Source organism: Caretta caretta, chromosome 25 (assembly GCF_965140235.1).
Source record: "Caretta caretta isolate rCarCar2 chromosome 25, rCarCar1.hap1, whole genome shotgun sequence".
NCBI classification, from domain to species: Eukaryota; Metazoa; Chordata; order Testudines; family Cheloniidae; genus Caretta; species Caretta caretta.
The window spans coordinates 7,354,444-7,380,437 of NC_134230.1; the positions used below are offsets into that span (position 1 = coordinate 7,354,444).

A 25,994-nucleotide genomic window follows, 5' to 3' on the forward strand; every position below is an offset into this window, starting at 1 on the left:
AGCCGTTCTGGGGCCCGGTTCCCCCGGGCGGCGGCTGGATGGCTGGGAACCAGCAGATGGAGCTCCGCGTGCAAGACACCTTCCCCTGCCCGCGCCTTTGTGCTCCCGGGCCCTGCGGGGACCAGGCGCTGCTCCGCCAGTTCACTTCCTGCGGGGGCCGGGCTCCGGGTTTGAAAATGCGGGAGTCGCGGCGGCTGCTGCTGCACCTGGTGGTGCACGGCGCGGCCGGCCCCCCGCGGGAGATGGCCGGCCGCGGGGACGAGCCGCAGAGGGCAGCCTGGCTTCGGCAGTACTACACGCAGAGGCAGAAGAGACTCATGACGGTAAACGCCCTGGCGGGGGGACGGGGACGGGGTGTCCGGGCCCGGAGCGCGCCGCGGGCAGGGCCCCAGGGGCCGCAGGGCAGCAAAGGGAACGCGGGTGTGGAGCGCCTGGCCTGGGCGGCGGGGGTCGCGCTGAGTTACGGACCGATCGCGCTGGCGGGGACTACTGGAGACCCAGGGGCGGCAGGAGAACAGGCCGGGGGGGGGGGGTACAAGGGTTGGGGGTTGGAAGTGGGCGGCGGAGTGCAGAGAAATGAGAAAGGAAATGGGGGAGCAGAGGGGGCACAAGGAGAATGGAGGAAAATCGGGGGGCTGGGGTAATAAGTTAAGACTTTTAACCCCCACCCCCCATCTAGAAAACTTGGGCTGGGGGGACCAACCGCCGGAGACAAAATCAAGCCCCTTTATTGTTCCATTCTGCTAATTCTCCATTAATTCCCATTCATAAACTGGGCCAGGACCATGGGGCTGCATAAAGACTTTCTACCACTTTCTGTCTCCTCACAGCTTCAGGGCTTTGTTCGTCTAATACTAATGACCAAACCAGATCTCAGTTGGAATGGCCAGGTCTAATGCCGGTCGCCGTCGATGAGCAAACCAGCCCCACTACAATACCAGTCACCAACGATTGTTTTGTTTTACAATCCAATTTAACAATAATGATTCAACCTGAGTGTCAAAACAAAAATAAAATGTAAAAAATGTGGGGAAAAGTTGAAATTGGAACATTGCAATTGACCCGAAATGGGGCCCCCGAAAGTTCGTTTTCTGGGACACGTTGACTTTTCATCCCCATTCGGAATGAAATGTTTTCCAATTTTCTGCAGCAGAGAAATTCCAAGCATCACCCAGCTGTAGCGATGACATTCTGCCAGCCTAGAACTCCCTCCGTGCTCTCAGTTGGCTGCAGTGTTGTGTTTCACAGCCTGGCCTCGCATGTGTGCATTATTGCTGTGTGCTGGCAAACAGTGTCTGTGGTGCATCCCAAAGGTGGCTGGGCTAAGGGAGGAGCGGGCTAAGGGAGTTACATAGAAAGAGAGAGAGGCATAGTATGTGTAATATCTTGTAGGCTTTTGACACTCGGTGAGTGAAAGCTGGTATAGGGCTGTAATAATATCTCACTCTTATCTAGCACTTCTTGGCCATAGATCTCAAAGCGCTTTACAAAGGAGGTCAGTATCATTGTCTTCATTTTACAGGTGGGGAAACTGAGGCACCTATAGGCAAAATGACTTGCTCAAAGTCACCCAGCAGGTCAGTGGTAGACCCAGGAATAGAACTTAGGTGTCCTGAGTCCTAGACCAGTGCACTACCCACTAGGCCAGACACTCATTCCATTCAGTATTAGCTTGGCATTCATGTAGACAGCCTGATACAGGGGGCTGGGCTGTGTGCCAGGGATCACTGAGCTCCAAAACCAACTCAGTGACTAACTGGGTGGCCTTGGGCAAGTCACTTAACACCTTTTTGTGTCAGTTTTCCCCCTGTGTCCAGTGGGGATGGTGCTGACCCAATACCCAGGGATGCTGAGACGATTAATTGATTGTGCAGCATGTTGGGTTATTGTAGATGCAGTGCTGTAACAGTGCTGAGCATTGTGACATTGCAGTATACGTGTCTGGAAGGAAATGCTGCCTCATGCCTGGAACTGTCAAATTTCAGCTGCTGATTGCCCGCCGGAGGAGATCCAGCTGTTACTTCCACCCCCGCGCATGGCCCAGCTTCCGGAATGCTGACTGGTGGGAACGGGTGGTCCTGAAAGACTTCCAGCCACGGGACTGGCTGGAGAAATTCCGAATGTCCAAGGAGACCTTCTTCTATGTCTGCAACCAGCTGCGACCCAAGCTGTCCCACCCGAGTACCCTGCCTCTGGAGCAGCGGGTAGCTGTGGCCATTTGGCACCTGGCCACCAACGTAGAGTACCAGATAATCAGCCCCCTCTTTGGGGTGGGTCCCTCCACAGTGCAGAACTGTGTCAAGGAGGTCAGCTATGCCATTGTGCTGCTGCTGAAGCCGCTCTACCTCCGGCTGCCCAGTGAGCAGGAGCTGGAGAACATGGTGCGGATCTTCAGTGCCCGCTGGGGATTCCCACACTGCATCGGTGCCTTGGACAGCCTCCATGTCCCCATCCACGCCCCTGCGCACCTCGGGGCCGACTACTGCAACAGCCAGGGCTGGCATTCTGTCCTCACACAGGTGACGGTGGATGGGCTGGGTCAGTTCTGGGACATCTGCGCTGGCTTCCCTGGCAGCATGGAGAACAACACAGTTCTGGAAAACTCCAGCTTGTGGGTGTTAGCCAGGGAGGGCCACCTCTTCCCAACCCCCCCGAAACATTTCATGGGGAGGGCACAAAAATACGTCCTGTTAGGAGACGCCTCTTACCCGCTGCGGGATTGGATCCTCAAGCCTTACCCAGAAGACGGCACCCTCACACCACAGCAGCTCCAGTTCAACTATCGCCTGAAGCGAGCTCACAGCGTGATCGAGAATGCCTTCCTACGCCTCAAGGCCCGGTGGCAGTTCCTCCTGAAATGCGACGACTGCAGCCTGGACTTACTGCCCACGGTCATACTCGCCTGTTGCACCCTGCACAACGTGTGCGAGGCCCATGACAGCCCCTTCAATGATGAATGGCTGGAGGTGATAGAACCCGCTGAGTTCTCAAAGCCCTGCCAGCCTGCGCCCATGTCCATGGACGACAGCAATGCCGAGGAAGTGCGAGAGCTGATGTGCAAATACTTTGAAAGCTACGGAGAAGGCTGATTGCTACAAAGCAATGCCGCATGCTTTCCAGCTCTCAAACTTTCAGTAACTCTAGTACACCTAACATTGCTCCAGCAATCAAAGGCCACTGAATGGGGACTGTGCGCTGTCCCATACTGCAAAGCCTTTTCTGTGGAATGAAGGCGGCTTGGGGGATTGGTAAGGAGCCAGCCCTCCCCAGCTCAGCCACCAGTTCCCGTCCAGAGGAGGTCGGCCGTGTTGTGCGAAAGCAGTCTTTACCTTGGTGCTGTCGGGCAAGGGGATGGATTTCATGCCTTTGTAATCTGCCAGGGTTTAGATGATCTTGTGACATGGTTTGTGAGATGTAAATAAAACAGGGGGTCTAGGTTTGGACAAAAAGAGGGGTGCATATTTTTTTACTTTCTTTAAGAATAGATCGGGCTCAGTAGCTCAGGGTGATTGGAAAAGGGACACGAAGCCTGTCACGCCTCGGTCACTGGTATGAAGCCAGTTTAGGCTGCAGGCTGGCAGCCAATGACAGTTACCAGCTGATGAGCTCTCAGTGGCCTGTGGGAACAGATGGGTGGATCTCAGTTCAGGAGACAGGTGACCTTCACCCAGTGCTACTGTTACTGTTGGCACAGTGTCCCCTGCATGGGCAGCCTCAGCAGCAAGCGCCTAGATGCTGTGGTCATGGGTGCTCTAGAAACACATCAGCAGAAAGGCCAAAGGATGGAATAGGTACTATGGTCTGAATCACAATAGCATCTGGATGCCCCAGCTGAGGACAGGGCCCCACTGTGCTGGGTCCTGACCCAGAGATGCCAGTCGCTGCCCTGCTGAGCTCACTGAACAGGCAAGATGCACCCAAGGTGGGAGGGGAAGTGAGTTGCCTGAGGCCAGCAGCAGAGCTGGGATTAGAATCCAGAAGTCAAGGATTCCCAGGCTAGCACCCTACCCACTAGACAGCACTACCTCCACGTCCCTCAGGTGGCTGAATTACCTTGCCAGCCTGAGGCTGAAGTTCCTGGCTAATGCTGAGGAACGTCAGTGGAGCACGTGGTGTCTCAGTGCTCGGTGGGTCACCAGACTGGCCCCCTTCAGGAGCACAGGAGCTGAGACAGCGGCAGTTGAGAAAAGCCCTAGGGTCATTTTAAGAGGTATGTGGTTTTCCACAGAGGTATCTGCCTGGCATGGTGGAACCTCTTCAGAGATGCTGCTTCCAGGTGAAATCACGTGATGAAGGAAAAAACAGCAAACTCAATATCGTGGGCCAGATTCAACTGGGGCTTCTGTGAGTGACTCCCATTCGCATCAGGGCTAAGTTTAGCCGCACACATCTGCTTCTGCTGACACCCGTCTCCCGTTTTGCCAGTCACGCTGCCTAGCATCATCATTCCTGGGGACACACTGATAGAATCAGTCATTTCCATACTCCCACGCTTCTGCCTGCTGTCCAGAACTCACTTGTTTTCTGGAAATCTAGTGTTTTACTCCAACAATCTGAAAACAAGAATTTGGGACTTTAGCAATATCTGAGGCCTCTCCGTGTGTCTGAAGGGCTGTGGATGTAGCAGGGGCATTAACCTGAGTATCCAGACAAATTCCAATGTAGGTAACTACATTCTGCCTATCTATGGCCCTGAGCCGGCAAAGAGTTACACATATGCTTAACCCTACCTGCATGGACAGACCCACTGAGTCCAAGCCTTAAGCCTCTAGGATTGGAGTCTTTGATTTTTAAGACATGGCCGGATATTTATCTGCTCATAGACTTTAAAGTCAGAAAGAACCATCATGATCATCTAGTCTGACTCCTGCACATTGCAGGCCACAGAACCTCACCCACCCACTCCTGAAATAGACCCCTAACCTCTGGCAGAGTTACTGAAGTGCACGCTATTGGGGATGTGGTTAGCAAAGTCTGGCCATTGCATTACGTAGGGTGGAAGAATCCAGGAGTCTGACTGGTTCTTTATGAACCACATGGGTGGGAACTTACTGCCTTTGAGTCAAAGAAGCCTTGACTGGATGCCTCTCTGAAAGAGACGCTTTAGCTTAATACATGTTATTGGGTTCAATGTTGGGGTAACGGAGAATTCCATGGCCTGTGACATACAGGAGGTCAGATGAGCTAATGGTCCCTTTGGACCTTTAACTCTATGAATATCTGGACTGTACAGTTCGGCGAAAACTCCAGCACTCCCTCCGCACTTTACTTCCTTCCCCAGACTCCTGGCTCTCGCACAGCAGCGATGGTTCAGCAGCTGCCACCCCCCACCTAAACCTACCAGCCCTACCTCAGCAGGTGAGAGGACTTCTCTTGGAGCTGGGTGAATGGCTCCCTAAAGTCTCCCCAAGGCCCTGCCTGTCCCATGAGAGCTTTAGATACACTGTGTGACAGTGTTCCCCCCGGGGTGCCACCTGGAACTGGGGTACCACTGAGCCCCCTGACCCACCAGCCTGGGCTCCCTCTCACCAGCCTGGGCTCCCTCTCATTCTGCTGTGACAAGCTGCAAAGCCCTCCAGCCTGCACTTTCACCAGCATTCACACAGGTAGGGACACACCCAGCTGCAGTTACATGCAGGCTCTCTAACCACCAGCTTCCCAGCTTGGGACCCCAGAGCAGTACCATCCTGCCCTGGTCAAATCTGGCCAGTATATGGGTTTAATACCCAGTCTGCCTATCCCTCAATGTGAAGAGAACAATGCACACTTGTGGTAACCAACCAGAGATTTTCCCCAAGCACGCCAGTCAAAGCTCAAAACAAAAACAAGTTTCACTACAAAAGATAGATTTTAAGTGATTATAGGGGATAGCAAACAGAGCAAACCAGATTACCTAGCAGATATACAAAAAATGCAAACTAAGCTTAATATATTAGATTAGACATGAATTAGTTAGTAGATTCTCACACTAAGAGATGATACAAGCAGGTTGCTGATTCTTAAGGGGCCAGCTGCACTTACTTTACAGCTTGGAATCCCCAGGTGTTTCATACACAAGCTAGAAATCCCTTTAACCTGAGTCTAGCACTTCCCCCAGATCAGTCTTTGTTCGTCACGTGTTTCCAGGAGTCTTCTTGTGTGGGGAGTGAAGAACCCCAGATTATGTCAGTCCCCTGCCTTGTATAGCTTTTGCATATGGCACGATCCCTTTGTTCCAAAGCTTGGTTCCCAGACTGGTCTGTGGAAAAATACTGACATCCCGAGATGGAGTCCAGCATCATGTGGCCTGGTCACAGGTCCTTGTAGAGTCATAGCAGCCATCACTCACAGACTGTCTGTATCATTCTCAAGAAGAATCACCAGGTGGGAGATAAGCTTGTGAAGGGTAACAAGAAGGATTTCTACAGGTATGTTAGCAACAAGAAGGTCAGGGAATGTGTGGGACCCTTACCGAATGGGGGAAGCAACCTAGTGACAGATGATGTGGAAAAAGCTGAAGTACTCAATGCTTTTTTTGCCTCAGTCTAAAGAGACAAGGTGTGATGAAGCGGGACTGTTCTTAATGTTTCCTCTGAATAGTGTGGGGGTGCCTCAGTTTCCCCTAGGCAGTTCTTAAGTATCTAGGTGGTGGGATAAGGGTGTATGATCATTGCAGAGCCCTAGAGAGCAGGTGTGTGCAGGGGTCTGGACACAGAGAATGGCCAACACCCTGTTTCCTGGCAACTGATGGCCTGGGCCTTCCCCCCTGCAAGGTGAGAGCTAAAGGGTTGGAGAACAAAGAAATCAGGTGACCTCCTGGCCCAGGAAAGGGACAAAGCCCAGAGGAGGAGGGGCTGGAGAGAGTTTCAGTTTGGGGCTGGCTGGGGACATGGAGTGAAGTGCAGACGTGGTTGTCTGGCTCTCTGCCCTCGAAAATGGACCCAGCTGAGGGGTCCTGTTTTCTGCACCTACAAGCTCTTTTTTAGACCATGTTCCTGTTGTCTAATAAACCTTCTGTTTTACTGGCTGGCTGAGAGTCATGTCTGACTGCGGAGTTGGGGGGCAGGACCCTCTGGCTTCCCCAGGAGCCCGCCTGGGCGGACTCGCTGTGGGAAGCGCACGGAGGGGCAGAGGATGCTGAATGCTCCGCAGTCAGACCCAGGAAGGTGGAATTTGAGTGAGCTGTGTGTCTTGAAGACAGTCTGCTCACAGAAAGGAGACTTCCCCAGAGTCCTGACTGGCTTCGTAGGGAGCAGTTCCAGAGCATCACCCGGGGACTCCGTGACACAAGGTCAGCTCCAAGACTGCTGCACTGGGCAACACAGTATGGGGAGGAGGTGAGCAGCCCTTACTGATGAAAGAACAGGTTAAGGGCTATTTAGAAAAGCTGGACATGCATAAATCCACGGGGCTGGATGCAATGCATCCAAGGGTGCTGAGGAACTTGGCTGATGTGATTGCAGAGCCATTGGCCATCATCTCTGAAAACTCGTGGCAATCGGGAGATCCCGGACGATTGAAAAAAGGCAAATATAGCTCCCATCTTTAAAAAAGGGATCCATTTTGAAGCACTTGGAGGAGGGGAAGGTGATCAGGAACAGTCAACACGGATTCACCAAGGGCAAGTCATGCCTGACCAACCTGATTGCCTTCTATGATGAGATAACTGGCTCTGTGGCTATGGGGAAAGCGGTGGACGTGCTATACCTTGACTTTAGCAAAGCTCTTGATACGGTCTCCCACAGTATTCTTGCCAGAAAGTTAAAGAATTAGGGATTGGATGAATGGACTATTAGGTGGACAGAAACCTGGCTAAATCGTTGGGCTCAATGGATAGTGATCAACGGCTCGATGTCTAGTTGGCAGCCGGTATCAAGCGGAGTGCCCCAAGGGTCGGTCCTGGGGCCAATTTTGTTCAACATCTTCATTAATGATCTGGATGATGGGATGGATTGCACCCTCAGCAAGTCCGTGGATGACACTAAACTGGGGGGAAAGGTAGATATGCTGGAGGGTAGGGATAGAGTCCAGAGTGACCTAGACAAATTGGAGGATTGGGCCAAAAGAAATCTGATGAGTTTCAACAAGGACAAGTTCAGAGTCCTGCATTTAGGCTGGAAGAATCCCATGCACCGCTACAGGCTGGGGACTGACTGGCTAAGAGGCAGTTCTGCAGAAAAGGACCTGGGGATTACAGTGGACGAGAAGCTGGATACGAGTCAGCAGTGTGCCCTTCTTGCCAAGAAGGCTAGTTGCATATTGGGCTGCATTAGTAGAAGCATTGCCAGCAGATTGAGGGAAGTGATTATTCCCCTTATTAGGCACTGGTGAGGCCACATCTGGAGTATTGCGTCCAGTTTTGGGCCCCCACTACAGAAGGGATGTGGACAAATTGGAGAGAGTCCAGTGGAGGGCAACGGAAATGATTAGGGGGCTGGGGCACATGACTTATGAGGAAAGGCTGAGGGAACTGGGCTTATTTAGTCTGCAGAAGAGCAAGGGGGGATTTGATAGCTCAGTGGTTTGAGCATTGGCCTGCTAAACCCAGGGTTGTGAGTTTAATCCCTGAGGGGGCCATTTAGGGATCTGGGGCAAAAATTGGGGATTGGTCCTGCTTTGAGCAGGGGTTTGGACTAGATGACCTCCTGAGGTCCCTTCCAACCCTGATATTCTATGATAGCAGCTTGCAACAACTGGAAGAGGATGTTCCAAAGGTTCCAAAGAGGATGGAGCTCAGCTGTTCTCAGTGGTGGCAGATGACAGAACAAGGAGCAATGATCTCAAGTCACAGTGGGGGAGGTCTAGGTTGGATGTTAGGAAACACTGTTTCACTAGGAGGGTGGTGAAGCACTGGAATGGGTCACCTAGGGAGGTGGTGGAATCTCCTTCCTTAGAGGTTTTTAAGGCCCGGCTTGACAAAGCCCTGGCTGGGATGATTTAGTTGGGGGTTGGTCCTGCTTTAAGCAGCGGGTTGGACTAGATGAGGTCTCTTCCAACCCTAATCTTCTATGACTTTCCTAAGGCCTATTGTTTTCCCTAATGGCTCATTGCCCTGAAGAGGCCCTTCCCAACCAGCTATTCTGACTGAAAGCGTCTTGTCTAGTGGGCGTTAGCCAGGTGCGACTACATTTGAAATACAGATACACGGTCAATATTCATAACTTCAGATACAAAAATGATCCATGCACACAAATAGGATACTCATATTCAGCAAACCATCACTTTTCACTGACACTTCCCATGACTTGTACAAAATGCATCATAAGAATATCACTGCGAAGAGCATGGGGTGCAGCATCCCACTGTGCAGCAGCAGTTGCAAGGAGCAACTTCTGGGAGGGCAGCGGTGGGGGAAGGGTAGCAGCCCACCAGCGCACAACACAATGGGTCTGCGGTGTGAGTTTAGACAAACCTGTTAATTTTGCAAATGGTGCCAGGAGATCTCCAATGTCCAAACAGAGCAGAGAGGACCTAATTTTTTAAGGTTTCAGAGGAACAGCCGTGTTAGTCTGTATTCGCAAAAAGAAAAGGAGTACTTGTGGCACCTTAGAGACTAACCAATTTATTTGAGCATGAGCTTTCGTGAGCTACAGCTCACTTCATCAGATGTTTACCGTGGAAACTGCAGCAGACTTTATATACACACAGAGAATATGAAACAATACCTCCTCCCACCCCACTGTCCTGCTGGTAATAGCTTATCTAAAGTGATCAACAGGTGGGCCATTTCCAGCACAAATCCAGGTTTTCTCACCCTCCACCCCCCCACACAAATTCACTCTCCTGCTGGTGCTAGCCCATCCAAAGTGACAACTCTTTACATAATCAAGTCGGGCTATTTCCTGCATAGATCCAGGTTTTCTCACATCCCCCCCACCCCCATACACACACAAACTCACTCTCCTGCTTTTTAAGGTTTCTGAAAGACACAGACACGTACAGTAAATTGTGTAGAAAGAGATGGGACTGCCTCGGGAAGGATAAAAGGCTTAGTCAAAGCAGCGGGGATTTGAAGCTATGCTTGCAGGTAGGTTAGGTACTGTATTTCCACCTTAAGGCTGAGACTATCAAAGCATGCCTTTTACATATCACACCCACATCAGAGCATGCCACATGGATTGCAATACGTTTCTGTAGTACACAGCTGAAGTCTGATCTCCGTTATGCTGGTGGGAATCAGGACTAATTCCACTGAAGTCAACTGTATCAATGTAAAATCAGGGTCACCAAGACCAGAATCAGGGCCCTAATGTCCAATTGGATTATTTCCCCACATTTTAAGCAGCTGAAGAATTCATCATATCAATAGGGCTCTGGCCCTGATCCAGCAAATACGTACGCACACATTTAAGTGGTTGAGTAGGTCAGTTGACTTCAATGGAACAATTTGTGCTTAAAGTTAAGTTTGTGCATAACAATTTGGGGTCTAGAGAGGCTCCTTTCTTCACTTCCCGTCTTAACCTGTTGTGTGGCATTGCTGTACCAGGTGGGTGAAATGCAGTGGCAGATGATGTATGTAGCTTTGGGATCCTCCAGAAGGAAAGGAGGAAACTCCACTCTGAAACCTTTAATAAGATTGTTATTCTTTTGTTACCTTGCCTTTGTTTCACAAATGCCATTGAGTTAAACATTATAATGAAAATACATTTCTTTTCTTGTATTAATAACAACAGCTCAGAGTATTAAATCTGAAAATTAAACACTTTACTTTGCACTGCTTGCTGTTTATTTCCTTTTCTCTTGGCTTGGGCAATGAAAACAGATTAGTCAGTTTCACTTGGGTCTGTGGTCAGTTTTCGCTTTCAGGTTCTCAGGCAGTAAGTAGTATGAGGCTGCCTTTGGGAACCTCTAGAGCCGTGGTTTATATCCTGTGGTCCGCGGACCCCTGGGACCCACAGATTATGTCTAAACCATCTGTCTTGGATGGTTTAGAGACAACAAATCCTGCATCTTGGCAGGGGGTTAGACTAGATGATCCTTGCGGTGCCCTCTAATGCTATGATTCTGTGATTCTAAGATTTCCAAAGGTTTTCGCATCCCCATTCAAACATTTTTAGGGGGCCACAAATGAAATGAGGTTGAAAACCACTAGTCTAGAGGGAAGCAGAGGAAGCTGATGACTGGGTCTAAGGAAACTGATTCTATTCCCACTTCTGCCACAGACTTGCTCTGTGATCTTGTGCAAGTCAAAGCTCACTGTCCCCAAAGTGGATACTAATTTTTAAGGCCTCACTTTCTGGGGGCCTGACTGAGGGGCACCTTAAGGCCTGCCTTTCAGAGGTGCTGAGTTCCCACTGACTTCAGCTGAAGTTTTAAGCACTCAGCTTCTCTGAAAATTAGGCCAGAGGTGTGGGCTCCAGGAGGGGCAAGGGTTTAAGGGTGCGGAGGCCCAGCGGCACTTATTGTGGCTCTGATGGACTCCATGTGCTGTCCTTGCACCCGCAGCCTCTGCCCCCGCAGCTCCCACTGGGTGCAGTTCCCGGCCAATGGGAACTGCAGGGCTCCCACTCAGGGCGGGGGCTGCAGGGACCTGGCGGCCACTTCTGGGAGCTGCAGGGAGTCCACCTTAGCCCGGTCGCCAGTGTTGACAGGAGCCACGATGGTCCCTGTTCGACTGGGTTTTCCGGTCGAAAACAGGATGCCTGGCAACCCTAGCTGGGGGCAGGTCTGGGGCCAGGAATGGAACCACGGCTAGGGGCCAAGTCTGGGGGTAGGGCTGCTGGCAGTGTGCACAGGGGGTATGCTACGTGGAGTCTAACTTTGGCCTTGATCCAGTAGAGCTCAGATCAGGGACTGATTGTGCTGAGTGCTGTACAGACAGAGTAACAGAGAAGTCCTGCCGCACCGAGCTCGCAGGCTAATTCTTACTGGTTATTTGTTTGCAATAAAACTGTTTCTATTGGGATTACAGATGACAAATCAGGACATATTTCTACTGACCATAGGTTTGGCCAACAGTTTACAGACGTGCTGAGGGCACAGAAATCGCCCCGACAAGCTCAGAGCTACCGGCTCCTGCAATATCACTGTGAGGGTCGGAATATTTTAAGTTTCTCATGATCCCGATTTCTTCCATCAAACTCCATGAATTATGCATTTAGTCTAAATGGCCCGTTCCCTGTACTTTCAGTAGGCCCAAAGCCACAGCCTGCACTCAGTTAAGGTGGCTGCCATTTCCCTGTGGCAATTGCAGGGAACTTCCATCATTTCCAATGGGACAGAAGCCAGGCTGCCCTTAGAGAAAATGGCCATCCTCTGCCCTCCATGGTTAGGGAGCTGGGCAGGAAAATGTAGAGAGGAAAGGGGGGGCGGGGGTGACAGGTGACTGCTGGGGTCAGCAGGGAATAGCAGGGTCCGGGAATATGGAGGTCAGCAGGGAATGTCAGGGTGCGGGGTGATATGGGGGGGGCAGCCGGGAATGTCAGGGTGCGGGGTGATATGGGGGAGCAGCCAGGAATGTCAGGGTGGGGGGGATATGGGGGTCAGCAGGGAATGTCAGGGTGCGGGGGGATATGGGGGAGCAGCCGGGAATGTCAGGGTGCAGGGGGATATGGGGGGTCAGCAGAGAATGTCAGGGTGCAGGGTGATATGGGGGGGCAGCCGGGAATGTCAGGGTGCGGGGTGATATGGGGGTCAGCAGGGAATGTCAGGGTGCGGGGGATATGGGGGTCAGCAGGGAATGTCAGGGTGTGGGGGACATGGGGGGGCCGCAGGGAAAGTCAGGGTGCGGGGTGATATGGGGGTCAGCAGGGAATGTCAGGGTGCGGGGTGATATGGGGGAGCAGCCGGGAATGTCAGGGTGCGGGGTGATATGGGGGGGCAGCAGGGAAAGTCAGGGTGCGGGGTGACATGGGGGGGCAGCAGGGAATGTCAGGGTGTGGGGTGATATGGGGGAGCAGCCGGGAATGTCAGGGTGCGGGGTGACATGGGGGGGCAGCAGGGAATGTCAGGGTGTGGGGTGATATGGGGGAGCAGCCAGGAATGTCAGGGTGCGGGGTGACATGGGGGGCAGCAGGGAAAGTCAGGGTGCGGGGTGATATGGGGGTCAGCAGGGAATGTCAGGGTGCGGGGTGATATGGGGGAGCAGCCAGGAATGTCAGGGTGCGGGGTGATATGGGGGTCAGCAGTGAATGTCAGGGTGCGGGGTGATATGGGGGAGCAGCCGGGAATGTCAGGGTGTGGGGGGATATGGGGGGGCCGCAGGGAAAGTCAGGGTGCGGGGTGATATGGGGGTCAGTAGGGAATGTCAGGGTGCGGGGTGATATGGGGGAGCAGCCGGGAATGTCAGGGTGTGGGGGGATATGGGGGGGCAGCAGGGAAAGTCAGGGTGCGGGGTGACATGGGGGTCAGCAGGGAATGTCAGGGTGCGGGGTGATATGGCGGAGCAGCCAGGAATGTCAGGGTGGGGGGGATATGGGGGTCAGCAGGGAATGTCAGGGTGCGGGGTGATATGGGGGAGCAGCCGGGAATGTCAGGGTGCGGGGGGATATGGGGGGACAGCCGGGAATGTCAGGGTGCGGGGGTTTATGGGGGGCAGAGAGGGAGACTGAAGGAGACGGGTGCAGGAGCAGGGCTAGGGGGGGGTTGGGAAGGGATGGAGTGACAGCTCCCCCCATAATAAGAGCGACCCCTCTGCAGCTCGCAGGGGGACCCACGTTGTTTTCCGTGTACGTTTAAAGCAGAATTTCCGCCTTCGGCGTTGCCAGCTCCAGTGACTTGCCCAGGACATTGGGGGCCCCTCGGAAACCCCCAGCTCCTGGAGTCCTGGGATCGGCACCCCCCAGCCCGCGGGTGGCAGCCCAGGGCCAGTCACTGCGAGTGGGGATCCCAGCTGCTCGCTAGACCAAAGCTGGGGGGGCTGCGGCCAGGACCCCCCGGCCCCGGCCAGGCTCACGGTCCGGGCAGGCTGGAGCCTGCCCCGCACACAGGCCACGTGCAGCCGCCCGGCTCCTCCACTGCAGCCGGGGGGGGGTGCGGGCCCGGCTGCCGCCCCCCAGCTAGCGGCGGGGAGATGAGCTGCCCCCTGCAAAGCGCCGCCCGTGGCGCTGCTGGGGGAGAGGCGGTTCCCCCCCGCACGAGTCGGGAGTGGTACGATCCGCCCGGGAGGAGGCGGTTCCCCCCCGCACGAGTCGGGAGTGGTACGATCCGCCTGGGTGGAGGCGGCTCCCCCCGGCACGAGTCGGGAGTGGTACGATCCGGCCGGGAGGAGGCGGCTCCCCCCCGCACGGGTCGGCAGTGGTACGATCCGCCCGGGAGGAGGCGGCTCCCCCCGGCACGGGTCGGGAGTGGTACGATCCGGCCGGGAGGAGGCGGCTCCCCCGGCACGGGTCGGGAGTGGTGCGATCCGGCCGGGAGGAGGCGGCTACCCCCCGCACGGGTCGGGAGTGGTACGATCCGGCCGGGAGGAGGCGGCTCCCCACCGCACGGGTCGGCAGTGGTACGATCCGCTTAGGTGGAGGCGGCTACCCCCCGCACGGGTCGGCAGTGGTACGATCCGGCCGGGAGGAGGCGGCTGCCCCCGGCACGGGTCGGGAGTGGTACGATCCGGCCGGGAGGAGGCGGCTCCCCCCGGCATGGGTCGGGAGTGGTACGATCCGCCCGAGAGGAGGCGGCTCCCCCCACAGGGGTCGGGAGTGGTACGATCCGCCCGGGAAGAGGCGGCACCCCCCCGCACGGGTCAGCAGTTGTACGATCCGGCCGGCAGGAGGCGGCTCCCCCCCCCGTACGGGTCGGCAGTGGTACGATCCGGCCGGGAGGAGGTGGCTCCCCCCGCACGGGTCGGGAGTGGTACGATCCGCCCGGGAGGAGACGGCTCCCCCCGGCACGAGTCGGGAGTGGTTCGATCCGGCCGGGAGGAGGCGGCTCCCCCCCGCACGGGTCGGGAGTGGTACGATCCGCCTGGGTGGAGGCGGCTCCCCCCACACGTGTTGGGAGTGGTACGATCCGCCCGGGAGGAGGCGGCTCCCCCCACACGTGTTGGGAGTGGTACGATCCACCGAGCGGGTGAGTGCGGGGTCGGGCCCGGCGCGCACCGGCTGCGCCCCCAGCCCCCGCCTGGCCCCGCGCCGGCTGCCCCGGGAGCCCCGCGGTGCGTTTCGCTCCGGGGGGCCGGGCCGGGCCGTGGGGCCGCCGGGACCGGTGAGCGACAGGGCCAGGGCCAGGCTGAGCGTCCCCCAGCGCCTGCCCCGCAGCCCGGTCTCCGCGCCCCCAGCTCCGCGCGGCCCGAGCGGCCGGGGTGCGTGAGCCGGTCCCTGGCCCTGCTGGGAGCGCCGGGGGGGCAAACCCGGTTCCTGCCTGGACCCAGCACGTGGCCGCACCCGTGTCCCGTCCCCCGGGGGGCGATGCCGGGTGGGAGCTCCCGGCTCCTGCAGGGGGCAGTAAGGGGCTGGGCTGCAGCGGTGAGCCCTGGGGCACTGCGCCTCCGTCCCGCAGCCCCCTTCGCCCCCGGGGCGGGAGCAGGGGCGAGAAGCCAAGGGCTGTTTGCTGACTAGGGGTAGTGGGCACGGGGGGCCTCTCCTCTGGCTGCGGCGGCTGACTGAGTCCCAGAGCGGGGGCAGGGATCGCTCGGTGGGGTGAAGCTAAACGAGGGTTGGGCCATTTAGGGATCGGGGGCAAAAATTGGGGGTCGGCCCTGCGTTGAGCAGGGGGTTGGACTCAGTGACCTGCTGAGGTCCCTTCCAGCCCTGAGATTCTCTGCTTCACTGGGACAGCAGCCAGGGGATTGAGCCAGGGACCCCTGGAGTAAAGGCATCAGCTCCCTAGCTCAGCTCTTTCTTCTGGGGAGGGCACTAATAAGGCGGGCGTGAGGCTGAGCGGTTGTAAAGCGCTTTGAGATGCTTGGCTGAAAGGTGCCGTAGGGGGGCAAGACGTCATTCACAGATACAGAGAGCACCTTTCCTCTCCAGGGGCTTCCCACGCGTAGCAGAGCCTGCCAGCGGGCCCTCTGTCAGCTTGGTCCAGGCCAGCACGAATGGCTATATGCCCGCTTCCCTTCTCGGTCTTGTTTAACGCGCTCACTAGCAGGATTGTAAAGTCTCGTGTAGACACTCAAGGCCAGGTTATCTAAAAGACTCCACCTGCTGGGGGCCTAACTGGGAGCTGAGTGTGGGCTCCAGAGATGGACAGGGAGCACTAGAATATCTGGCCCTGAGTTCTTTGGAAATTCTGGCCCCCTGTCGCCGGCAGAGGCCAGGTTTTTAAAAATGCATCGTTGGTAGGGAAGACAAGGCCCAACAGTCCGTATAATCCTTAGCCCTTGTGGTCGTGGCTGGAGCAGTGCTGGGTACTGTGTGCTGCTCTGCCTGAGTATGAAAAAAATCTCTCCCACCCGAACTGGGTATCATGGAATCATAGAATCTCAGGGTTGGAAGGGGCTGCAGGAGGTCATCTAGTCCAACCCCCTGCTCAAAGCAGGACCCATCCCCAATTTTTGCCCCAGATCCATAAACAGCCCCCTCAAGGATTGAACTCACCTCCCTGGGTTTAGCCGGCCAATGCTCATGCCACTGAGCTATCCCTCCCCCACAATAATAAGTTCTCCTTCTGATTTCCCTCATGCCACCCCATGAACCAAACCGTGAATCTCCCATGCGGAGCTGAAGACCCCAGCTACCTCGCATTTATACCTGCTGCAGGTTTACACCTGTGCTTTCTACCTTTGCTCCCAGACTGGCAGCTGCTGTCAGGTGTCTCCAAATGCCCTAGGTCTACTCTTGAATTTGAGGTTGGGCTTGAACACATGTTAACTAGCGGGATTGTAAATGGCAGAGCGGATGCTACCGAGAGGCCCCCGGGCACAAACTAGGGTTAAACATGACTAGCACAGAGCGGTTGTGTCCTGTCCACACCAGAGTTTTCAATTCTGTTAGTGAATGCGTTAAAACGTGACTGTGGAGTTTGATCTACCCCAGAGTATTGGAGACCTCTGACCCCTCTTTCTCGTGCCCAGGTTCTTGCAGTGCCTGGTTTGTGGGAGCTGCTGGCTGTAGAGTAAGAGAAACTGCCTCTAGCTGGAGACCCCCGAGACTCTCCACCCAGGCACCATGGTGACCGAGGAGGAGGTGGAGGCCATCGGCCGGACACTGGTGGACACGATGCAGCCCCTGAAGGCTCGTTTCCGAGCCCTCTTCACCCTGCGCAATGTGGGCGGCTGTGCCGCCATTGACTGGATCAGCCGGGCTTTCGGGGATGAGTCTGCCCTTCTGAAACACGAGCTGGCGTACTGCCTGGGGCAGATGCAGGATGAGCATGCCATCCCCTGCCTGGTCCGGGTACTGCAGGACACCAGCCAGGAGCCCATGGTGCGCCATGAAGCAGGTACGAGAGCTCAGGGCGTGAGTGGGACTCTGTCCTGGTTCCATTGGCACAGAGGCCCTTGCCAGTCCAGTCCGAAACGGGGGCTGACGTAGCCAGGCAGGGCAGGGATGGATGGAATTGTGGCTGAGAGTCACAGCGTGTTCCTGGTGGGGCAGGAACATGTGCCAACCCTTTCCTGGTGTGTCTTATTTCCAGCTCTGGGCTGGCTGGCACCTTAGGGGGAGAGCCAATGCTCCACTCCACATTGCTGGCTCCCCACAGTGGCTGGCGATGTGAGGAGCAAGGCAGCTCCCAACTCCCCTGCACAGACACACACACACACACACACCCCCCGATGGAGCTCAGGGCTGCTGGAGCAGACCCCACATGGTGATGCATGTACCGTGAATCCACGCTCCAGGGGTCGATGCTAAACTCACTGGGGTGTGACGTTGCGGACATCTCCTCAACGCCAGGCCGAAGCTGCTTCCTGTCCCCGCAAAATGCCAACTCGTCTCTGCCCCGGTGCCCGTGCTGCGTTTCCCTCTCCCTTTTCGTAGCTCGGCTGCCGCTCTTTAGAAGCGCCACAGCCAGGCTTATGGCAGGGCTGTCCCCCCGTTCCCCCCGCCCCGCCTCCAACCCCGGGGGAGGGGCAAGGCCTCGGTAATAGGGACAGCAGTGCGATAACTTGTCTCTGCGAGCGCCGCAGAACCCCGGCCACCCACTGGCTGGCTTCGTCTCCTCCTCCGCTCTGTGTTCCAGGGGAAGCTTTGGGAGCGATTGGGAACCCCCAGGTTCTGGATGTTCTGAGATGTTATTCAGAAGACCCAGTGATCGAGGTAAAGCTTTCTCTGCATTCACCTGCCAAGGGCAGCCGTCAGCACTGATCATACCGCCCAGCAGCCTGGGCCAGTGGGCAGAGCTCCACACTGGGACTGCAGAGATCTGGGCTCTATTCCCAGCCCTGCCACTCACCTGCTGAGTGACCCTGGGTAAATCCCTTCCCTGCTCCGTGCCTCAGTTTCCCCTCCCATGTTGGTCTGTTGAGGCTGAGCTCTTCAGAGTAGAGACTCTCTTCCTGTTTGTCTGGTCAGCGCCTGGCCTAGCGGGAGCCTGATCTGCTGTAACGCTGGCATTGATGCAGGGGTCCCCAGGTGGCAATCAGTGGGGCAGTTGTTGGGGGTTGTTATGCTGATGGGTGCACTCTTGTCTGTGCATTTTTTCTCATGCAGATAACAGCCCTAGTCCTGCTGGCAGTGCCGCTTTCCCCCATCCTCCCCCTGCCTGGGAGGGGCCCTGTCTGTGTAGCCCCATTTGATACTTGGCACGTCTGCTGCCATTGGGATTCCTGCTGACCAGGAACTGAACTGGCCCCAGTAAGGGGGTTATTTGTACCCCAGAAGGCCCAGTCACCCTACACAGAAGCAGTTCCTGCCTTTGTAAACCTCACTAGACAGCCGGACCCCGTGGAAGTGGAACGTCAGAGCTGCATGTCTGACCATTGGCCGCTCCATCACTCCTTTTGGGTGAGGCTTGACAGAGCTGGGGACGAGCCCTGTTGTGCCAGTGGGGAAACTGAGTCGCAGAGGAGGATGTGACTTGTCGGTGGTGTCCCACTGTGTCGGTAGCAGAGCTGGGGCTGGAGCCAGGAGCTGGGACTGCCAGTCCCATGCTCTGACCACTAGACGCTACTGCCTGGCTGGTGGGACTGCTCTCCACAGGGGATCCCAGTGAAGGTGTGTCTGTCCCGTTCTGCTGCAGGTAGCCGAGACCTGCCAGCTGGCAGTCAAGAGGCTCGAATGGCTGCAGAAGAACAAGGAAGCACCCAGCGCCGGCCCCTACCTGTCCGTGGACCCGGCTCCCCCTGATGAGGAGAAGGACGTCGCCAAGCTCCGGGAGACCCTGCTGGATGAGTCGCGCCCGCTGTTCGATCGGTACCGCGCCATGTTCGCCCTGAGGAACGTGGGGGGCGAGGCCGCGGCGCTGGCTCTGGCTGACGGTGAGAGAGCCCCGGGTTGCCGATGCTGTGGCTTCTCCTCGCCCTCTCCCCTGGTCCATACTGAGTCCAGAGATCCCCAGTCGGGGGCCCCACTGCTGTGCTGTCCCCGGGACCCATCCCCACATGAGCAGCTGGGCTCCCCAGCTGGGTTGTATCCCTGCTATTCCCAGCACCCTCCACCAGGGGTCACCCTAGGGAGTGCCTCACTTTCCCCGGGCACAGGGCATGGGCTCAGCAGCAACCTCCTCCGCCCCCCCCCCCCCCCCCCAAGCCTGGGCCAGGGATGGGAAGAGCAGACGTGGCCCCCTGTTTCCCCCCCATGTTTTGTAATCCACTTACCCCCGGGACTTAGCTCCACTGGAGCCTTTGTCCTGTTCCGTGCCTGCTGGGCGGGCGGGTGAGCCCACAGCGTGAGTTGCCCACTCCCCGAAGAACCCCCCGGGGGCCGTGTCTGAATCCAGGATCCTCCATGGCAACGGACTGCGGCCAAGACTGGCCCTGTGCCGCTGGAATCCAGAGACGCGGGGCGGGGGAGCCGACGACAGAGCCCCCGCCCTAGTGCCCTTGGCAGGGCCAACTCCCTGCCCCCTCGCCAGGAATCGCCACCAAACTGTGGCATCTCGGCTCCCTGAAAGGGGGCCAGTCGCTCGTGCTCCTCCCCTTCTGATGGGCATGAGAATTCCCTGGGGCAGGCCAGAGCAGGAGCTCCCAGTGTCTGTGGGGGGACCCCCTGCCCTTCCCGTGTTGGGGCGCTCCTTACTGAGAACGATTGCTCTAGGGGGCGTGCCTCTTCTCCCCCCCTCCCCAAGCTGAGTGCGGAGCCCCCCTGAACCTGCCCCTGTCCCGGGGGGGCGGGGGGGGGTTCTCTGAGCTGGCTGGTGCAATTGGAGACGTTCAGAGCGTTTCCAGCTGCACTCTGGGCGTCCTGCTGCCCCCACTGCTGCCACCAGAGGGGGCCGGTGAGCCCGTCCGGCTGCGGGTGAGCAAGCAAAGGCCGGCTTCAGTGCTGTGGGTGGTTCTGCAGATCCAGCCCCTTGGGAGGGACCCACCCGCAGAGCCTGAGAACCCCAGGCCTGACCCAGTTAGGGATGAGCAGAGCTGTGTGGACCCTTCTGGAGTGAAATCCAGCCCCACTGCAAAGTCCGTCAGGGCTCACTGCCTGGGGTCACTTTCCCTGCCCCCCTAGGGTCCTCTGCCTTCCCGCTGGATGGGTGCTGCTGAGCGCAGAGGGCCCAGGCCTGTCTGGCAGACCGCTACGGAGCAGGGCAAGTGCATCCCCTCAGCCCTGCCTGGAGGGACCCTTACGGGGCCGTTGAGTCTCCATGGCCAATGCAGCATCTGGTGGGAGGGTGCAGGCGGACTCTGGCTGACCCCCACTCATTCCCCCAGGCTGGATTTGAACTCGCCGAGGGGCCAGGCTGCACCTGCCACTATTGGCCCCTGAGCGGCTGAACCCCCAGCAAGTCGCTCCCAGCCGCTCCAAGAGCAGTCGCAGCGGGAGGGTCCCCCCCTTCAGATCTATGCGGAGGGTGGGGCCCAACATCCCAGGGTGCTTTGGGTCACCACCTCCAACCCGTCTCTCCCCAGGCCTGGTGTGCGGCAGCACCCTCTTCCGCCACGAGATTGGCTTCGTCCTGGGCCAGATGCAGCAGGAGGCCTGCGTGCCCCAGCTGACGGCAGCACTGGAGAGCATGGCGGAGAACCCCATGGTGCGGCATGAGTGTGCAGAGGCGCTGGGCTCCATCGCCAAGGTGTCCTGCCTGGAGACGCTGCGGGCGTTCGCCCAGGATGGGGAGCGGGTGGTGAGGGAGAGCTGCGAGGTGGCCCTGGACATGTACGACTACGCCAACGGCCCTGAATTCCAGTATGCCGACGGGCTGAGCAAGCTGCAGGCCTCGGGCTGAGCCGGGAGCCTGCCTTGGCCTCTGCGGGGAGCTGGGTCGCTGCCGGAGGCAGCCCCAGAGTAGGGGAGCCAGGGCCTGATTCACCCCTGCCCTGCACGACTGCTTGCACCAGGGCAGAGTGGGTGGGAAGCCAGATCCGCATAGTCCTGTGCGCTCTGTGTCCTGGGGAGGTAGCAGCACGGGCCAGCAGCAAGCCTCTAGCGCAGCTTGTTTCTTTGAGTCCCTGGGATGGGTCAGGATCTGTGCTGGGGTCCCAGGGCAGAGGTTTCAAAGAGCAGCTCTCTGGCCTGCCTGGGATCCAGGGTCTGGGCGTGTCGGGTGGGGCCAGAAGGGAGAGCAGGGCTCGTCTCTCAAGTCACGGGGGGTGGGTGGGTACAAGGGACTGTCACTTAGCTGCACAGACTGGGCCTGGGGCGGGACTCTCAGCCAGGGCTGGTTCTGCAGAGACTCCCTTCTCTATGGCTGGGCCCGTGCTCCAGCTCCATTGCTGCTGGGGGCCTCGTGTGCTGGGCTGTTGGCAGGCGTTTCAGGAGGCGACGCGCTGCTCGCCGCAGCTGCAGCCTTGCCAGACGCCAGCCAGAGCCTCTGCCCGTCCGGCCCCAGCACCGAGTGTCCGCCCCTGGGCGCGGCTCAGACAGAGCCGGAGAGCACCTGGGTTTTCAACCTGCCCCCGGGCCTTTGCAGGCCCAGCTTTGTACTCACAGTGACGTGTGCTGTGCGGGGGGTGGCTGCTCTGGAAATCTGGCCTTCCATTTCCCTCCTGCCTGGGCAATGGCGGCAGAGAGGGAAGCTGCATTGCCCCAGAGCTCCCCTCCAGTGCCAGCCAGGGAGCAGACCTGCCAGGGCAACACAAACCCCAGCCACTGCTGCTTTCTCTGAGCCCTGGCCTGTGGCTAGAGGAGGCGGGGGCCTGTGGAGGCACTGCTATGGGGTCTCCCCCGAGCGGGTCGCAGCCAGCCTGTAGCGCTGTGGGCATGTAGGAGGGTGGGGATGTAGGGGCTGGAGGTGGGAGCTTTGCACCAATGCGCCAGTGAGTTCCCAAGGTGATCCCGTGGGGAGCCCTCTAGAACTGCCGTCCCTCGGCGTGTGCAGAGTGCAATGCCGAAGGCAGAGCTGGTCTAGTCTCTGCGGGGATGGGGCCGTCTTGCAGCAGATGGAGCCTGTGGGGGCCTGTTGGATACAGCCATTCACTTGTACTGGGGCTTGGAAGGGCTTGCGGGGAATAAATGGAATGGGGGAAAGTCTGGCATTGGCCTGCCTCTTTTCAGCACTGGACCAAGGGTGCCTCTCTTCCTCCGCTGGGCCTTTGCCCCCCTGCCAGCAGCCGAGCAGCCGTGCATTCCGCTTTCTCACCTGCTGGGCCTTAGTCTCCTGCCACCAGCCCTGCGGCCAGCGTTCCTGCTGCCTCACCCCCTGGGCCTTTGCCCCCTGGGCCTTTGCCCCCTGCAACCAGCCGTGCTGCCAGGGTTCAGATTGTCTCACCTGCTGGGCCTTAGCCCCTGGCCAGGAGCCATGCGGCCAAGGTTCACTAAGCTGTTCCACCCCTGGGCACAAAGGGCCATGTGGCTCTTGGAAAGAAGGTGTGAACGCTGCCCTGGCACAGGGCTCACCCTGAGGGCGGGAGCCCTGCCAGTCAGCACCGAGCTGGTATAACGATAGCACCTAGCAGCCCCAGCTGAGATCCAGGCTCTGCTGTGCTGGGCGCTGATCAGCGTCAGCGAGGATATCTGCCTTGATTTACCAAGGGGGCAAAGGGATGTTTCTGCCATGGGAGTTGGAGGGAGGGACACAAGGAGGGAGAGTGTTGGAGCAAACCGCTGGTCAGCACAGGGCAGAGAACTGCTGGAATGAAGTGGCTGGGCACTGGCTGCCAAGGTGTAAGTGGGGTGGGTGCTGGGGAAGCCCCTGGGCCCTAACCCCCCTGGGCCCTGCACTTGAACACCATAGCTTGGACTCATGCAGCCGAGCCTGGGTCCCCGCTGCCTGGTGCCTTGTGACGTCACTGGCCCCAGGGCACAGCTGGGTGGGTCACTGCCCATTGGCATGGTGCAGTTTTCACGCTGTCATCCCAGCCTGCAGGCAGCGGGGAATGGGGCTGGGCGTGGTTTGGCCATGAGTTTGCTCCAGTGGGGTGGGTTGGACACATTGCCTGGGCCCTCCGACTGCCTGTCTCTGGCATCTGAGCTCCCCTGCCAAACACCAGCACTCACGGATTCCCAGGGCCCAGCCGCTCTGACCCGGGCGACACAGGCCAGAGACCTGCCCCCGAATCCCTCCTAGCGCAGAGCTTGTAGAAAACAGCCCGTCCTGATTTAAAATGGTTGGTGACAGAATGCAGCCTGCCCCTTGGGAAATCGTCCCCATGGTTAATTACATGCACCTTTAACGTCCGCCTATCTTTCTAGTGTCTGTGTCTGGCTTCGGCTTCCAGGCACAGGACTGTGTCAGCCCCTCTCCGCTAGACGGAAGAGCCCAGCATTAAATACCTGTTCCGCGCGTAGATACTTGGAGTGGGAGCAAGACCCCCTTTAAGCCTCCCTGGATTAAGCTAAATGGGTTGTGCTCTGAGTCTCTTGGTACGTGGCAGGTTTTCTAACCATCATCCTCATGGCTCCTCTCTGACCCTCTCCAATGATCAGCGCCCCTGGACTGGGGGCACCAGGCCAGGACAGCAGCTCCCCAGGGCTCTCTGCTTTCAGGGCCGAGGGGCACTGGGCTGTGATGCCAGGTCACTCGTGGATGCTTGGAGCGATCCCCGGCGTGAGCCTGGTGGTTTGTGTGGCAGCAGGGCCTGGTGGCTGGGGTGGCTTCGGCCTTTCCCGTCCTTCTTTCCCGGCTGCTCCCAGGCCAGCAGCTGTGTCCGGTTTGTTCACAGATGCTTTTTCCTCAGCAAAAGCCCTTTGTGAGTCACTCTCCCTCAATCCTCTTATTTCCTAAACCCTCTAATGCGGCTGCTGCACTTCGCTCGGGTGGGAGTGGGGCAAAGACCCGCAGCCTGCCCAGCTCCTGGGAGGGGAAGCGTGTGTCCTACCAGGGGCCAATGCACTGGGTGGGCAGGGGGGGCTGGAAGAGCCATGCCAATGGCATCGGATGGGCAAGAGACTGGCAAAGGAAAGTGCTGTGGCCAGCGGGGTTGCTGGGTATTGAGGGGGGCATGTATTGGGGCTGTGCTGGGTATGGGCTGGGTGGAGCCGGTGTCTGGTAGGGCCGGGGATCCTGGGGTGGTCGGGAGCCGGCTGAAGGGGACAGTTCTCCGTAGTGTTGTTCCGCAGGGGGATGGGGCCGAAGCCCTTCAACTGTTTCTGCGACCCAGACTGTGCAGCTGAGCATTCTGGCTTCGGGGGGCGAGGGGAGATTCTGACCCTCTCTCGCCCTGGGGGCTGGGTCCCTGCCTGGCTGGGGAAGGCCTGGGGGCTTGAACCCGGGTCACCCACATCAGGGAAACCAAGAAGTCTCCACGGATGGTTTGGGCTTCGACACAGAGCACATGCTGGCAACGTCACTTCGCTGGCAATGTTCGGCGCAGCCCTTGAGCTGGGCCAGTAGCTGACCCGCAGGCAGGGGCCGCCGTGCCCCCCGGGGAGCATTAGTGCCAGAGGCTGAGGTGACTCTCGGATGGTTTAGCTGCTCTCGGTATCAACGCCCTGGGAACAGCCCCAGGCCCTTTGACTGAGTTGCTCTTGTGGGGGGGGGGGGCACAGTTGCGTCCCTGTCAACAGCAGGACACCAGCTGGATCCAGGGCCCCAAACCCAAGGAGTCAGATTCACTGGTATCATTTGCTTGGCAGGTGGGCTGGCCCCGGAGCTGCCTCCCCAACCCCCTCAAAGGAGCCCCCTGTGCCCCCCACCCCCAGCCCAATGCCAGGAACAGACGTTCCCTGTGCAGGGACGTCCCTTGCTGGTCTCACACCATCTGTCCAGGAGATTCCAGCCTGGGAGGGATTAGCTCCGCCTGGGGGGAGCCGTCCCTCCCCAGAGCTGTGGGCACTTGGCTTTGACCCGCTAGCCCAGGGCCAGTCTGCCGACCCCAGCCGCTAAGCGCTCATCACCGGCTGTGTGAGATCCCATAGGGCAGCAGCAGGGGCCGACGTGCCTGGCACTTGGGAGCCCTGCGGCATCTTGGCCACTCCTGGGGGTAAGATTTCCAGAGGTTCTGAGCCTGGCACAGCCAGATGCAGACGAAGGGGTTGGGGACGTGGCTCAATCCTGCCCAGCTGCTCTCAGTGCATCCAACGCAAAGCCTGGCCAGAGGCCCCGGGTCCAGCCTCCTCCTCCTCCTCCCCCGGCCAGGTGCTGGGAGCCACTGTGGGGAGCTCATCCCCTTATCCTAGGAGTGGCCTGTGGGCTGGGGGCTGGTGGGACACGCGTGGCACCCAGGAGGCAAGGGTCGGTGCAATCCTGACAGCGCCCCCAACTGCCTCCCTCTTATGGCCACACTGAACTTAGCCCAGGCCGTCCAGTCCCCCCAGACCCCATTGGGGGTAGTGAAAGGCCTGAGGGGCCCCTGGGCTCCCCCTGCCCGGGCACAACTTGCAGATCCCATCTGAGAGGGGAGTTCGCGCCTCCCAGCTTTCTTCTTCCTCCATGCGTGGGGCTTGCTGAGCAGAAGTTGGGGTGCCGGGGACAGATGGGACCCCCTCCTTCCACAATACTGGCGCCCCCGAATCTGAGTCACCACTGACCCAGCAGGGGTCGCACCTGCTGCATTCCAGCTGCACCCCGGGGCTCTTCGGCTGCCTGCCCCGTCGCAAGAGCTGTGAGTCCCGCCAGGCCCAGTGACGGGGCCGGGGAGTCTGCTACAGGCTGTTCACGGACGC

At 58.1% G+C, this 25,994-nt stretch overlaps 2 protein-coding genes and 1 long non-coding RNA gene across 8 annotated transcripts in view; all 3 read left to right on the forward strand.

The window, feature by feature from the left end:
* LOC142070093 (uncharacterized) overlaps nucleotides 1-10,693 on the forward strand; it is a 270,503-nt gene extending 259,810 nt beyond the window's left edge. The window contains exons 2-3 of the long non-coding RNA XR_012666024.1: nucleotides 8,965-9,463; nucleotides 9,895-10,693. This is a non-coding gene — a long non-coding RNA (uncharacterized LOC142070093). The remainder of the gene's footprint in view (nucleotides 1-8,964; nucleotides 9,464-9,894) is intronic.
* Nucleotides 39-3,449, forward strand: LOC125627137 (uncharacterized). 2 transcript variants are annotated; one of them, XM_048830960.2, is made up of 2 exons: nucleotides 39-323; nucleotides 1,986-3,449. In XM_048830960.2, the coding sequence occupies exons 1-2, from the start codon at nucleotides 39-41 to the stop codon at nucleotides 3,087-3,089; spliced, it is 1,389 nt and encodes a 462-aa protein (XP_048686917.1). In that variant the 3' UTR covers nucleotides 3,090-3,449. The 2 variants fall into 2 exon arrangements, with proteins under 2 accessions (XP_048686917.1, XP_048686918.1); XM_048830961.2 differs by having other exon boundaries at nucleotides 237-323; nucleotides 831-3,449.
* A 3,653-nt stretch (nucleotides 10,694-14,346) lies between the features above and the next one.
* Nucleotides 14,347-22,418, forward strand: DOHH (deoxyhypusine hydroxylase). 5 transcript variants are annotated; one of them, XM_075123144.1, is made up of 5 exons: nucleotides 14,347-14,416; nucleotides 16,928-17,295; nucleotides 18,037-18,113; nucleotides 19,036-19,273; nucleotides 20,861-22,418. In XM_075123144.1, the coding sequence occupies exons 2-5, from the start codon at nucleotides 17,022-17,024 to the stop codon at nucleotides 21,175-21,177; spliced, it is 906 nt and encodes a 301-aa protein (XP_074979245.1). In that variant the 5' UTR covers nucleotides 14,347-14,416; nucleotides 16,928-17,021; the 3' UTR covers nucleotides 21,178-22,418. The 5 variants fall into 5 exon arrangements, with proteins under 5 accessions (XP_074979245.1, XP_048686965.2, XP_048686961.2 ...); XM_048831008.2 differs by lacking the exon at nucleotides 14,347-14,416 and adding an exon at nucleotides 14,523-14,655; XM_048831004.2 differs by lacking the exon at nucleotides 14,347-14,416 and adding an exon at nucleotides 14,790-14,982.
* The last annotated feature ends 3,576 nt before the right edge of the window (nucleotides 22,419-25,994 follow it).

Excerpts from the sequence above, each read along its gene's own strand:
- DOHH (XM_075123144.1), top strand. The coding sequence starts at position 17,022 with ATGGTGACCGAGGAGGAGGTGGAGGCCATCGGCCGGACACTGGTGGAC. Across the intron at positions 18,114-19,035 it reads CAGAAGACCCAGTGATCGAG|GTAGCCGAGACCTGCCAGCT; the intron begins GTAAAGCTTTCT and ends GTTCTGCTGCAG. Across the intron at positions 19,274-20,860 it reads GGCGCTGGCTCTGGCTGACG|GCCTGGTGTGCGGCAGCACC; the intron begins GTGAGAGAGCCC and ends GTCTCTCCCCAG.
- LOC125627137 (XM_048830960.2), top strand. The coding sequence starts at position 39 with ATGGCTGGGAACCAGCAGATGGAGCTCCGCGTGCAAGACACCTTCCCC. Across the intron at positions 324-1,985 it reads GGCAGAAGAGACTCATGACG|CTGCTGATTGCCCGCCGGAG; the intron begins GTAAACGCCCTG and ends GTCAAATTTCAG.